Consider the following 14,866-nt stretch of genomic DNA (forward strand, 5'->3'; position numbering starts at 1 on the left):
CTTGTGGACTTCGTATCAACCATAAAGTTTTTAAACTTTCCCGAAGATGAAGAACCTTCTGCTGTCTTTTTCCAACCGTGTCGAGGTGACGGGGCTTCGAATCCAGACTTCGTTTATTTGAATCAAGGATCGTCCAAATACCCATTCTTTTACGTGTATGATTATATGTTCCGGGATCTGAAGATATCCCTCCCTTTTGACGATTATTTCATGAGTATACTTCGGCTTCTTAATGTGGCGCCGAGCCAACTTCACCCGAACACCTGGGCCGCTATGCAAGGGTTTAGGCATTTGTGTCTAGCCCTCGGTCTCCAACCCACTCCACATCTATTCCTGCACTTCTATACGTCTCGGCCGACGAAAAAGGCTAAGTGGCTGTCGTTGATTCGTCACAATGATTGCTTGCTGCAACCTTTTACCACCTCGTACAAAAAATTTAAAGTGGGATTTATGAAGGTGATGATTCGGCCAGAACCAGGAAAAAAGTATTTCTTTGATGCCGAAGGGAATCCCCTATTTCCCTTGTATTGGACCCGGAAGTCGCGCAAGTACGACACGGTTTCCAAATCACGCATGTCCCCGGAGGAGAGAATGAGTCTAAGTTTTTTAGACAAACTACCTCGGCCTCTACCATGTCATCCTCTGATCCGGTTGTTTGAATCGGCCGATGTAGTCGAGGAACTAATTGGTATAGTACCTTTCTTATTTAATTAAATTTGTGTGTTATCATTGATTTTGACTAATAATGTGCAGGTATAATGGCTGCCCATGGAGATGACGATCTAGACATCCGTAACCTGATCCGGAATCAATTGGCGGCGACTACTGGAAACAAGACTTCAGCCCCGATGGGTGGGAATCAAGCTACCGTCCAAGCTGGTGGGGTAGGGTCGTCGGCTCGGAAAAAGAAACCCACTCAGCCCCAACCTGAAAAAAGAAGGCCGGATGCAAGGGCCGAGGAAGAAAGTCACCGGGCCAAACAACGCCGAGTGGCTAGCCCCCCTGTTCCAGAAGGTCTATCTTCGCCAAGTTTTTTGGCTGGGAACGTCAACGCTCAGGATTTCCTGAGTCAAGACTTAACTTCTGAAGTCGGCCAAGGGATGCTGAGTCGCATGAGCTCGGCTCAAAAATGGAGCTTCTTCTGCGAGTTCCAAGTGCGGGCCGTGGCAATGGCCCAAAGCATAGTTATGCAGCCGAACGGCGAGGCTGATGGGCTGCGCCGGCAGCTTGCTGAGCAGGAGAAGTCTCTTCAAGAGACGCTGGCGGCTTTAACAGACGCTTAAACATCCAACAGCAAGTACCAGGCTGAAATGGATCGCAGAGGGCGGGTTGCCGACGACTTGGCCTTGAAGGTTCAGCGTCTCGAACTTGCTTTGAAGACCGAGACCGACAAGGTTACTGCTCTAGGGAAGGGGTTGGATGCTGAGAAGACCGCTTTCGAGGCCTATAAGGAGAAAGCGCGTGCCAAGGTCCTTAGCCAGCATCAGGCCGGCTTTGCCCAAGCGGCTCGGCAAGCCTGTCATTTCGGCGACTTTCCGCCAAACTTCCATCTTGACATGACGAAAGATTTCTTTCAAGGGAAGCTGGTGGACCTCACTTCTATTCCTCCTGATCAACAAGCCGACGAGGAAGCTCCAGCTCGGGCGAACGAGCCAAATGAGGATGTTACAATTCAGGAGGAAGAAGCGCCTGAGGCTGGTCCGATTCCTGGCGAGGCGGAGGTAGTTTCTTAGGTTTTTGCGTTGTAATTCCGGGCCAATAGTGCCCGTTTTTTTTTTTTTGTTGCTAGGTCGATAGTGCCTTTTAATAAATTCGATTTTTCTCTTCGTATACTGCTTTGAATTCTTTTCGCAATGTTTTTCTCATTGGCCGAGAGTCATCTCGGGTTAGAAGATCTAAAACTAAAGCCGCATCCTTGGCCGAGAGGCATCTTGGGAGGGAAGACGTAGGATTAAAAGTCACATCCTTGGCCGAGAGACATCTCGGGAGGGAAGACTTGTAGGATTGAAAGTCACATCCTTGGCCGAGAGACATCTCGGGAGGGAAGACTTGTAGGATTGAAAGTCACATCCTTGGCCGAGAGACATCTTTGGAAGGAAGACTTGTAGGATTGAAAGTCACATCCTTGGCCGAGAGACATCTCGGGAGGGAAGACTTGTAGGATTGAAAGTCACATCCTTAGCCGAGAGACATCTCGGGAGGGAAGACTTGTAGGATTGAAAGTCACATCCTTGGCCGAGAGACGTCTCGGGAGGGAAGACTTGTAGGATTGAAAGTCACATCCTTAGCCGAGAGACGTCTCGGGAGGGAAGACTTGTAGGATTGAAAGTCACATCCTTAGCCGAGAGACATCTCGGGAGGGAAGACTTGTAAAAACTTTAATGTTAAAAATGTATAGTAAGTCAAAGATAATTGAACTGTGTTGTTATTGATTGGATGCCTCATTAAAAACCTTGTCGGGCAAAACCTCTTTTCACGATTTTTTAAGAGGAGAAAAGACCGGTTCAAGGAAAAGAGTGCATCATTATACATAGTTGAAATGTAAATACATGATGTTGATTCAACTGTAATATGTCTTCAAATGAGTAGAATTCCATGTCTGAGGAACGACCTTGCCGGACAGCTCTTCTAACTTGTACGCTCCATTGTTGAGGACATGCCATATCCGGAAAGGGCCGTCCCAGTTGGCTGATAGCTTCCCTTCTGAAGAGTTGCGTCTGGCTGACCCGGTTGCTCTCCATACAAGATTACCTTCGTGAAATGTTCTTGGCTTAACACTTGAATTGAAACGGCGTGTCATGCGTTGTTTACATGCCTCGACCACAATCTTTGCTTTTTCCCGTGCTTCATCGAGGACATCAAGCTCGGCTCGGAGCGAAGCATTGTTAGACTCCTCATGGAAGTGCTGTCTTCGGAATGATGGCTCTCCGACTTCAACCGGGATCATGGCGTCCGCGCCGTAAGTCAGGCGAAAGGGTGTCTCTTTTGTTGCTGATTGTGGTGTACATCGATACGCCCAAAGGACCTCTGGCAACTCTTCGGCCCATGCCCCTTTTGCCGAACCGAGCCGTTTCTTTAATTCGGTGAGGATAACCTTATTGGCCGCTTCGGCCTGGCCGTTCGACTGGGGGTGTTCAACTGATGTAAACCTATGCCGGATGCCAAGGTTTTCAAGGAAAGAGTTGAACTTTTTGTCCGTAAATTGTAGGCCGTTATCCGAGATGATGGCATATGGGATGCCGAAACGGGTAACTATGTTCTTCCAGACAAATTTCTGGACATTAGCGGCGGAGATGCAGGCAAGCGGCTCGGCCTCAATCCACTTTGTGAAGTAATCGACAGCTACGAGGAGAAACTTAACTTGTCCCTTCGCCACCGGAAATGGGCGGAGTACATCAATGCCCCATAAAGTAAACGACCATGGAGAGCTGATGCTATGCAGTTCAGCAGCTGAGGCATGGATGAGGTTCCCGTATTTTTGGCACTGAACATATTTCTTGACAAAGTCGGCGCAGTCCCCCTTCAGAGTTGGCCAATAATAACCGGCCCGCAAGACTTTAGCTGCTAAGGTTCGTCCTCCGGAATGGGAGCCACAAATACCCTCATGGACTTCCCTCATCACGTAATCTGCTTGGTGACTATCTATGCATTTGAGCAGCAGGGTGGAGAACCCCCGTCTGTAGAGGTCCTCGGCTATCATGGAGTACCGAGCCGCCTGTGTTCGCAACTTCTTAGCTTCCAACGGGTCGGCCGGTACTGCGCCGTTAGTGATATAGTTCCGAATGGGTGTGGTCCATGAGGGTGATTCATCTATTGCCATGCACTCGGTTGTTACGCTTGGGGAGGGAACTTCAAGATGAATAGTGGTGCACAGCTGTCCCGGCTTCCGGCTGCTGGCGAGCCGAGCTAACTGATCAGCTCGTTCATTGTTGCTACGCAAAACATGGCGAACCTGAACCTCGCTGAATTCATCCTTCAATTTTTGGAATAGATGATAGTATTGTAATAAGTTCGCATCTTTAACTTGGAAATTATCATTGACCTGCTCGGCCACTATCTTTGAGTCGGTCCAGCATATGACTCGCTTCACATCCATCTCGGTTGCCAACCGCATCCCAGCTAGTAGGGCCTCGTATTCCGCTTGGTTATTCGAGGCACGAAAACTGAACCGAAGGGACTGCTCAATTGTGACGCCTGAGGGACTAGCCAGTATCACTCCTGCTCTGCTGCCTTGGGCGTTAGAAGACCCATCGACATGCAAGGTCCATGATTCGTCTTCAAAACGCCCCGAAGGGGTAAGCTCGTTAACAAAATCAGCCAAGTGCTGCGACTTGATTGGACCTCTTGGCTCAAAGGACAAATCAAACTCTGACAACTCGACCGACCATGCCATCATTCGGCCGACAATCTCTGGTTTTCTTAATACTTTTGCCACTGGACAATCGGTCCGAACAATTATCTTGTGGCTATGAAAGTATTGTCTGAGTCGACGAGCAGTGTAGATGAGTCCTAAGGCTACCTTTTCAATTAACTGGTATCGTCGTTCGGCCTCCTGCAAAGTCCGACTGATGAAATACACTAGTTGTTGCCCTTCTCGGTTTTCTTGTATTAGCGCAGCGCTAATTGAGCTGTCGGAGACCGCTAAGTATATGATCATGTCAATGTTGGCAACTGGTTTGGAAAGGACTGGCGGTGTACTAAGGCGCTCCTTGAAATGTTGGAATGATGTTTCACACTCCTGGGTCCATTGGAATCGCTCGGTCTTCTTGAGCAAAAGGAGGATGGGTCTAGCTATCTCAGCTAGGCAAGGAAGAAAGCGGGAGAGCGAAGTGAGCCAGCCTGCCAACTTCTGAACTTCTTTCAGAGTACTTGGGCTTTTCATGCTTAGAATGGCTTGGCACTTGTCAGGATTTGCTTCAATGCCGCGACTGGACAACATAAACCCTAAAAACTTGCCGCCTGAGACCCCGAATACGCACTTGTCGGGGTTGAGTCTCATTTGGTGGTGCCGAAGCGCGTGAAACACATCAGTCAAGTCCTATGCGTGTACAGATACACTACTTGACTTTACTACCATGTCATCAACGTACACCTCCATACATCGGCCAATGTGGTCACTGAAAATTTTGTTCATCAACCGTTGGTAAGTGGCTCCGGCATTTTTCAGGCCGAAGGGCATAACTCGGTAACAGTAATTGGCTGTTTCGGTGATGAACGCCGTTTTCTCTTCATCCTGAGGGTGCATTCGGATTTGGTTATATCCGAAATATGCGTCCAGGAATGACAGGAATTTGTGGCCAGATGCCCCATCGACGAGCCGATCAATGTTTGGTAGCGGATAGGCATCCTTCGGACAGGCTTTGTTCAAATTAGTGTAGTCAGTACACATGCGCCATTTCCCATTCGGTTTCTTGACCATTACTACATTAGCTAGCCAAGTTGAGTAGTGTACCTCCCGGATGAACTTGGCTTCTAGCAACTTACTCACTTCGGCCTCTATTGCCGCCTTCCTGTCCTCCCCAGCCTTTCGACGTCGTTGAGCGATCGGTCTTGCTTCTTTGCTTATGGACAATTTGTGACAGAGGAAACTAGGATCAATGCCGGGCATGTCAGAGGGATGCCAAGCAAATAGGTCACTATTTTTGAGGATCACTTGGCTGACAGCCAATTGTTCCCGCTCGGACAGGTTGGCTCCTATATAAGTGACTTGTGACTCCAACACCCCTACTTGAATCGGTTGCTTTTCATCAACAGGTTCGACTCTTTCGTCCTGATCGATCCGGGGATCAAGGTCCACAGTCGAATGATGGGACACCGAGTGAACCCCACTCGGCCTCCTAGGTACCTCGTCTTTTATTCTTGGCAGTCGCAAACTAGCGAAGTAACATTCCCGCGCCGTCTTTTGGTCGGCATGAACCGTGACGACTCGTCCTGACTCGGCCGAAAATTTCATGGCCAAATGAGGGGTAGATACGACTGCTCCGAGCCGATTCAGTGATGGTCGTCCAAGGAGAATGTTGTAAGATGTGCTGGCGTGTACCACCACATATTTAACTGAAACATCTCGGTATTCGGCGCCTTCAAATCCGAACCGAGTCGACAACTTGATGTATCCCTTGGTCTTGACCCGTTCGCCGGAGAACCCGACCAAGGGTTCATCATACGGAACTAGCTCGGACTCCGGGATGCCCAACTGCTTGAACGTAATCCAGTAGAGGATGTCGGCCGAACTTCCTTGGTCGACCAGCGTCTTGCGTACAATACAATTGTGAATTTCGACGCTGATTACCATTGGATCATCCTGGTCCGGATCGATGCCTTTAAAATCAGCTTCTGTGAAAGTTATAGTGGGAAGGCGGCGACGAGCGGATTCGATGGCATGAACATGCTGGACAGCCCGCAGGTGTCTTTTTTGTGCAGATGAAGACGAGCCACCTCCAGCGAATCCCCCGGCAATGGTATTGATGACTCGCCGAGGCTGTGCCGAAGGCTCATCCTCTCTTCTATCTCTAGACCGACTACGTTCTCTGCGAGAACGTGTTTCTGTCCTTTGTTCGAGTTGGTCGCGTCTCCGTGACCGGTCTTCGTATCTCGATCGGTTTGGACGCTCAACGAAACCTTGCAGCTGTCCCTGCTTAACTAAGTCTTCAATCTTATCCTTCAGAGCCAAACAATCGTCAGTTGAATGCCCACGGTTGCGATGATATCTGCATGACTTGGTCGTATCGGCCCGGGGAGGGGTTGATGCTTGTTTTGGGATGACCAGTATATCCGAGGCCAGTGCTTGTTCTAATACTGCTGACCGGCTAGTATTGAGGGGCGTGTATTGTGAGTACCTTGGTCCCCGAGGAGGCTTCTCGCGGGGAACCAACTCTTTCGGTCGACTCCGAAAACTCGGCTCGGCCAGCTTGTCAGGTTTTGTTGACACTTCTACTCGGGCTTGGTTCCGGAACTCGGCCAATTCCTCCATCTGCATGTACTTGTCGGCTCGCCGACGCAAATCATCCATGTCTGTAGGGGGTTTCTTACAAATGTTGTTGGCAAAAGGCCCTGGCTTCAAGGCAGTGGTAAGGTGGTGTAGAGCTACAACAGGGTTTAAGTCTCGAATTTCGAGCGCAGCTTTGTTGAATCGGCTCATGAATGTCCAAAGAGATTCCTTCTTCTCCTGACGAATGCTGATTAGTGCCAACGAGGTCAATTGGTGAGGCCGACTGGTAGCAAATTGAATTGTGAACTGGGAAGCCAACGTACTGAACGAATCGATCGAGTTGGCCGGAAGCCGAGTAAACCAACTCAGTGCTCGTCCCTTTAAGGATGTTGGGAAGATTCGGCATAGAGCAGCATCATCGTTTGTGCTTAGAGTAACTTGAGTCAAGAACACATCCACGTGTTCGTCTGGATCGGTAGTGCCATCATACTTGTCTAAGGGCAAAGACTTCCAATGGTTAAGGAGTGCCATCTGCATGATGTTCGGGGTAAAAGGATGTCGATGTGCTCCGGCCGACAAAGGCTGGATCGGTCGGCCGACCGAAGCATGCGCAGCTGGAGCGGCGACGGAGGTGTGGGGAAGAGAAGAGTGAGGGCCCTGCGAGTGGAACGACCCCTGTGTGTGAGTTGTCTCAGATGGTTTCCATGTGGGATCCCGGTATTGATTTTTCAGCGCAGCATTCTCTTCTCTCAATGCAGCCATCTCGGCAGCATCTCTCTCTCGCTGTTGTTTCATGGCGATCATTTCTTCCTTCATCTGGCGCACCATATCGGTCAAGATTGTCTCCTCAACCGTCTCGGCCCCGGACTGATGCTCGTCTTCAGACTGTTGCCCTTCAAAATTAGTATTCCTTGTCTTTACCATGATTCTTTTACTCGTAAACTTTCAGTGCTTCTGTAATGCTATCGGTTCGGCCCCACGGTGGGCGCCAAAATGTACCTGCTTAAGGATACACTCGTAGTCTTCTTGGTAAGAAGGGCCGAACGGATACTTCAAACGGATTCTTCAGAGGGGGGAGGTACCTGCAAAAGGCACTCCAACGCTCAAGTCAGGATAAGCACGATATTCTAGGATAATTAATGAACAGTGACATACCTTGTTATGTGTGACCTATTTATAGCATCTGACATGGGCTTGAGCGTGATGGGCCCTCTCAGATATTTACCAAATTAGGTAATACGGTACTAATTGGTTGTTAGGCTTTAATCATGTACTTACCTTTCTTAATTGTGATTACCGTTATGACTTGTTTAACCCTTCGGCAAGAGGCCGAGCCGACTATTCAATACTAGTCGGAACGGCAAATGACCGAACCGTCTAGTCCGTATACGGCAGCTTGTATACTTCCGGTATGATCTATGTCGGAACGGTACTTGACCGAGCCGACTCGATGAGTGATGATGGTCCATATTGGCATTAACCAGACTGATGTCGGTTCTCGGCCTCATGCCGAGCCGACGTTGATGGTGATGCTTGTACGTGGCTTACTATGCATGAGTGTCTGACGAAATGGCACGTGTTGGCCCACGTGACCGATACGGTCTCTCCGGTACAATAACCAAATTATAGGTTTCATCAGTTCAATTTGGTTCATGCTAAAAGTTCAACCCGAATAAATTTTTCAACCTTAACAAAGAGTAGGGAATTTGTAACGAGCAAATTGTCTAGAGATATACAGAAGATGGGGTATACTGACCTCAACCTCGGTGATTTTTTATTTTTTTTGGTTTCTCTTTGCCCGATGAAATAGTAAAAGCTTACATCTTGCTATTGTTAATGTTGATATATTGAAAATCTCATGAAGCAGTTGATTTGTTCTATCTTTTTTTAACGTTTTTCCCTAGCCAGTTGTAATTTGTAAATTTTAAAAAATACGGATTATCTTCTGGGTTGTTGCAATCCCGAAGATTCCCATTTATTTTGCAGAAATGAGTACTGATTTTGTTTGTTCAGTGCCTTATCTGTTAAAATTCCAGTTCCATTCACCTTAGGAGTTTCATTTATTTTGCAGACAGTGGGAAGAAAGTGTTTTGAGAAGTGTGTCACAAAACCAGGTTCAAGCCTTAGTGGGAGTGAAAGCAGTTGCATCTCTAGGTGCGTAGATCGATATATTGAAGCCATAGGCATAATTAGCGAAGCGTTATTTAGTGGTCCACAATGAAATGGACAACCTCCTCAGGAAATCCTCTAGTTGCTCAACATTTTCAGAACCAATTTATAGACGTTGGAGATTATGTGTTCTCCGGGTTCTTTTCTTGTCCTTTTATTAATAGACAATTTATGCATTTTTATTTTATTATACAACTAGTGTATGTCCTGTGAGATTCACGTTTTTATTCTCAACGCTCTGTTTTATTCTCAGCGTTGTTTCCTTAATTGAATTTATGTTCCGATAAGAAGCCCTAGGACAGGTGAGGAATGACTGTTTAGATTTTTATTTGTCTTCTGAATTATATTTAATCTTTTATAGAAGTATTATTTTCACTCATTAAGAAATGTAGTTTAGTATTACTATAATTCAATGAGTTTGGATTGAATTTTTTCAGTGTTTGAGTCAGATCCAACTCAATCCAATCAAAATTCGGTACTCTACGGGTCGGGTAATTGATTTTGTATTTTCAACTCATTATTGATCCGATCCAACACGGTCATATAATAATAATAATAATAATAATAATAATAATAATAATAATAATAATAATAGTAATATCAATGATTATTTGTTTAAGATAATACTCATTGTTACTCTTACTTAGTAATAAATTTTGTGTTTAAAGTTGATAGTATTGTAATAATATAGTATATTTATTTTAATCTTATTTGTATTAATTAATGTTGGTTTTTTGAGTTGATAATAATGTAAAAAATTAATAAATTTATTTTAGAATTTAATTTGTATCATTATTTGCTTTATAGGTTAATAACATAGAATTTATAATAATGTATCAGATGATTTATATCTATTTTGAAATATTTAAATTTTTATAGTAAAATAAATAAATATAATTATGTTGATCTAATTAATCCAATTCAATTCAATTCGTTTGTAATTGGGTTGGGTTGGATTGAATTTTAAAAAAATTACATAATTTTAATTTAACTCGTTAAATTTTGATCAGTTTGGATAACGGATTTATCTAAATTCTATTCAATCCAATCATTTACACTCCTATATGTCGAAGGAGATATTGGTAGGGATGTTTTGTCAAATCAATTAACTTTTTATTACTTTATTAAAATTGTTAGGAAGATGTTAACAAAAGTTTCACAAGTCGTTTGACAATTTAGTTCATATATATATATATATATTCAATAATAGTGATATTAATAACAAAAATAGTTTTTATTTATTAATTTTGAATAAAATAATTTATAAAAAGTTAAACTTCTAATAATAATAAATACAATAATAATAAAATAATTTTCTTTATTATTTACAAATAAATTTATTAATAAAAAAATAAACTTCTACCCTATTTCTGATATATTTTTCCTTTACTAAACAACCTTAATTTCTATTATTTATTATTTATTTTTTTATATTTTTTCCCCACTTTCTTCTTTTCTTTTCTTTTTTATTTTCCCTTTACTTCTTTCCTCATTACCAAAGAATTTAAGGTTGCAAACTTTCGAAAAGAGTTGGAATATGAGACGACGTTATATGAATTTGTAATGGTTTTGATGAAACTTGAGTGGAATGAGTAATATGTGTCAGGGGTATTGAATGGATATGTTGTAATGGTTGGACGGTGGCATGATAGGAGGTGGTAGAGATAAATGTGGGAGGAATGAAAATATTTGGATGTTGTAGAAGGATTGTCACGGATGGATAAGCGGGGAGGAGAGATGGGTGTGAACTGTGAAGGAAAAGTGGAAACTTGAGGAACAGAGGAACAATAGTAGACGAAAACTTGTAGAGGTAACTAAGATAGAAGGATGAGCAACAGAGATGGAGGAGGGGAGTTGTTTCAACAAGGTAAACATGTCATTCGTAGTATGTTGAGCAATGAGCAATGAGTGGAACATTAAAGTTAAAGGTTTTGGGATGTTAGGTACAGAGTAGAAGTCAAAGAGAAAAGGCCATTTTGGAAAGGAGAAAGGGTAGGGAAGGAATGTTTTGTGCAGAGGGATATGCATTTTTTTTTGTTGCTAAATTATATATATATATTCTCTTCTATTTATTTCTAATTTTTCAATTTGAGAGGGATATGCATTTGTTTTTTGCTAAATTATATATATATATATATTCTCTTCTATTTATTTCTAATTTTTCAATTTGAGAGGGATATGCATTTTTTTTTGCTAAATTATATATATATATTCTCTTCTATTTATTTCTAATTTTTCAATTTGATCCTATTAACTTTAAATGGTTTAATTTAATTTTTTAATTTTTTTAAAAACATTTAATATTATCTTTTTTTTGTCTAAATTGACACCGATGATACTCATAAAATACAATAAAAATAACATTAAACATTACTTGAAAATCCTTAAAAAGTGCTTTATGAACTCAGAATTTAATTGATTTATTCATTCCCTTTTTACATGCAAAGAAGATAATTTCATTTAAAAATAGTGGGATAAATTCAACATTTCCTAAATAAAAAACTAAATTGAATAAAATTTATATCACATTTCTTTTGTCTACATAAATTTTAAAACTATTTTTTTATTTCAAGTACTAATTTGTTTTCATTCATTATCATGTTAAGGTAAGTAAAAGAAAATTAAAATTTATTTAAACAAAAAAATGTTAACTAAATTTTTATTCTATTTAGTGCTATTTTTTTTTAAAATGATCAATTTGGTCTCACTATTTTTAAAATATTTAATTTAGTTATTTATTTTTTTAAAAATATTTAATGTTATCTTTTATCTAATTTGATGAACATCATTAACATCAATTTAGACAGAGACAACATTGAACATCTTAAAAATAAAATGACCAAAATGAACATTTTAAAAATAGTGGGACTAAATAGAATTTTAAAAATAAATAATGGGACTAAGAATATAGTATTGTATTTTTTATATATTACAAAAAGGTCATTTCAAGATAATTTTTAAATATTATTGTGTAAATGATCTAGGATTTAGTCTGAACTTACGTCTTGCATGACATGAGTTTAATACTCCTTACAACTATTAAAATCCTACTTTTGTAGACATATTTACTCAAGAAGATCCTTTGACATCAAAGGTAAAATTCCTCTGATAGACATCTCCTGATCCTTAATTTGGCAAGTAAAGTTTCAAGGCAAATTAGCCACTACTAAACTTCTACTATCTACTAAGTGGACAATAGTATTTGGTCCAAGGATATCCAACATGTCATTGTCTCTCTATTCGATTATCATGGAGTGTCATTCCCTATCTATCATTTTTTTTATAAAAAGGAATATTTTGAAATACATTTTTTTTATATTTCGCATTGTGATCCAAGACACATTTTTTACATTCTCAAATGTGTGTTCCATAACACATTTAATATTATGGAATGGGTGTATCTAAAATAGATTGAAACATTTAACATTCTGGATGCAGAGTTTTGGAACACACTTTTAACTAGGAGTGTTCACCGGTCATGTTGGTTTGAGTTTGAATAAAAATCCAATCCAAAGAAATTAAATATAATTTGTTTAGATTTCATAATTATTTTTTGCTTAACCCAAATTAAACCAACATGATCAACATTGGGTTGGTTTGATTCAAGTCATCCAACTCCCTTTTTTTTCAAAGTAAATAGATTTTTCAACATTAACTAAATTAATATATTACAAAAAAAACTAACTAAACTAATAAATTTACAATATAGTTCCCCTTGGTTTCTTTGATAAATCTACTTAAAGGATTCAAATGCACTATAGTGTATAAAGATGACATTTAATATATTACAATATAGTTCTTCTTGATTTCTTTAAGTATTTGAGAAAATGAATGAAAACAAATCTAAATATTGTAACACAAAATCATCTTCAAAATAATCAAAACGATACATACATATTAATAAATAAAAAATAAGAAATCCCTCCTTACTCTTTGTGATCGAATCACATTATAAGATAACATTTGTACAAATTAACTTAGTTATAAACTAATTTTAACTTACGAAAAATCTCATTTCATTTTTTTCTTCTTATTTCTCTCTCCTATAAGTACTTCTAGGAAGGTTTACTCAAACAGACCTTTAGTAAATCTAGGCTTATCTAGAATTTTTAAACACTAAAGGTATATATTATGAATAAGTTAAAAAATAAAATTTAGAAAAGCTGATAGGTGATACCTGTTACAAATTGATAGGTGATACCTGTTACAAATTAGCTAATGTATAAGTTAATTTTAGCACATGGAAAAGTTTATTACATTTTTTTTTCCTAAGTTTCTCTTCTAAAATTGTTTATAAAAAAGTTTACCTAAACAAACCTTATAACTTCACAGCTGAACATGCCCCGCTCCTCTGCCCTTTGACCTCACAAAGTCTAGTTTGGATATCAACTTCAATCTGTGCCTGTGGCTAAAATTGTCTCTAGGTTCAGTGTGTTGCACTTTTGAATAGTCTTGATGAATAAACGAAATCAACCAAGCTTTTGCTCTTCTTAGTTGTACTATATAGGCCAGTCGGAAGGGGCAAAAACAAATAGTTTTTATGGAATCAAGTCCAATCTATAGTGCATCGTTAAAGAAAAAAATTCGGTGTCATTGAATTCACAGTCACTAAATCCACTACCGCAACAAGCACAAGAAATTCAAAAACAATTCCCTATGTAAGACAAATATCAGGAGCAATCAATAGCTGATGCCCAACTAGGATTACTAACCTCATATCTTCAAGAATAATGCTCATCGATATGTCAAAAACATGGCATGTGAATAATTATGAGTTAAACATCTTTTTTATCCTCCTAAATATGGAAATGTCTGTTTTTCATCCCCCAATTTTAAAATGTCTACTTTTGGTCCTCCATTTTTCAAAATGTGTCAAAATTTACCCCATTCCTAACTCCATTTACTTAATTTAACGATTATCCTAGTCAACAAAATACATGTCTTCACATATGTTTATCTAGGATCTATGTATGCTTAAGTGGTCTAAGGCTCATATATGGTATTTTAAATCTCCAAAACATAATGTTCCATTGCATCCCATGTTAGGGTTTTTATTCCCAGACATTTTTCTTCATCTACCAGTTACTTACTATTACTAGTTCGATTCTTGTAGTATTAGTGTTCAACATTTCTTTTCTTGAAGCGATTAAAGAGAATGAGTTTACATATTCGTAAGATACTCATTAAATTGAGATAACGATGTTAGTTAAGGGAAGCAAATTTTGACACATTTTGTAAAATGGAGGATCAAAAGTAGACAGTATTAGTTAGAGGGATAAATTTTGACACATTTTGTAAAATGTAGGACCAAAAGTAGATGTTTAAAAGTTGGGGGACAAAAAATGAACATTTACATATTTAGGAGGATGAAAAAGATGTTTAACTCAATAATTATTAACCCAAACTAGAACATGGTTAGATGTTTATTTGCGCTAATTTCATAAAGGACAACTATCCTTGTACACTGAGGCGCTCAAGAAAGCAGTTGGACAAGTTCCTATGGATACAAACCTTCCATCTGTTTAGCAAGGTACCACAGAAAGATATAAACCCACAGCATATTAAGCAACCACACAAGGACTCACCAGGGAGCAGCAGTTCATCTGGTTCTTTTGCATTAACAAGAAAAACTTCCAAAGGAAGCTACTTGGGAAGATTCCTCCAATACCCGGAATCAATTTCCATAATTTAACCTTGAGGACAAGGTTGTTTTGGAGGGGAGAGGTATTGTTAGAATCGAGACAGATACAAACTTCAAGGGAAAAGGGC

At 40.3% G+C, this 14,866-nt stretch overlaps 1 protein-coding gene across 1 annotated transcript; it reads right to left on the bottom strand.

Moving 5' to 3' along the window:
* Positions 1–5,038: 5,038 nt before the first annotated feature.
* LOC145959011 (uncharacterized) lies at positions 5,039–7,852 on the bottom strand. Its single transcript, XM_083076902.1, has one exon. It carries the CDS (start codon positions 7,850–7,852, stop codon positions 5,039–5,041), a length of 2,814 nt encoding a protein of 937 aa, XP_082933028.1.
* Between the last annotated feature and the right edge of the window lie 7,014 nt (positions 7,853–14,866).

This window comes from Cajanus cajan, chromosome 6 (genome assembly GCF_000230855.2).
Source record: "Cajanus cajan strain Asha chromosome 6, NIPB_CcT2T_4, whole genome shotgun sequence".
NCBI classification, from domain to species: domain Eukaryota; kingdom Viridiplantae; phylum Streptophyta; class Magnoliopsida; order Fabales; family Fabaceae; genus Cajanus; species Cajanus cajan.

What these genes read in the sequence shown, in the direction of transcription:
- LOC145959011 (XM_083076902.1), bottom strand. Translation starts at nt 7,852, where the DNA reads ATGGTAAAGACAAGGAATACTAATTTTGAAGGGCAACAGTCTGAAGAC.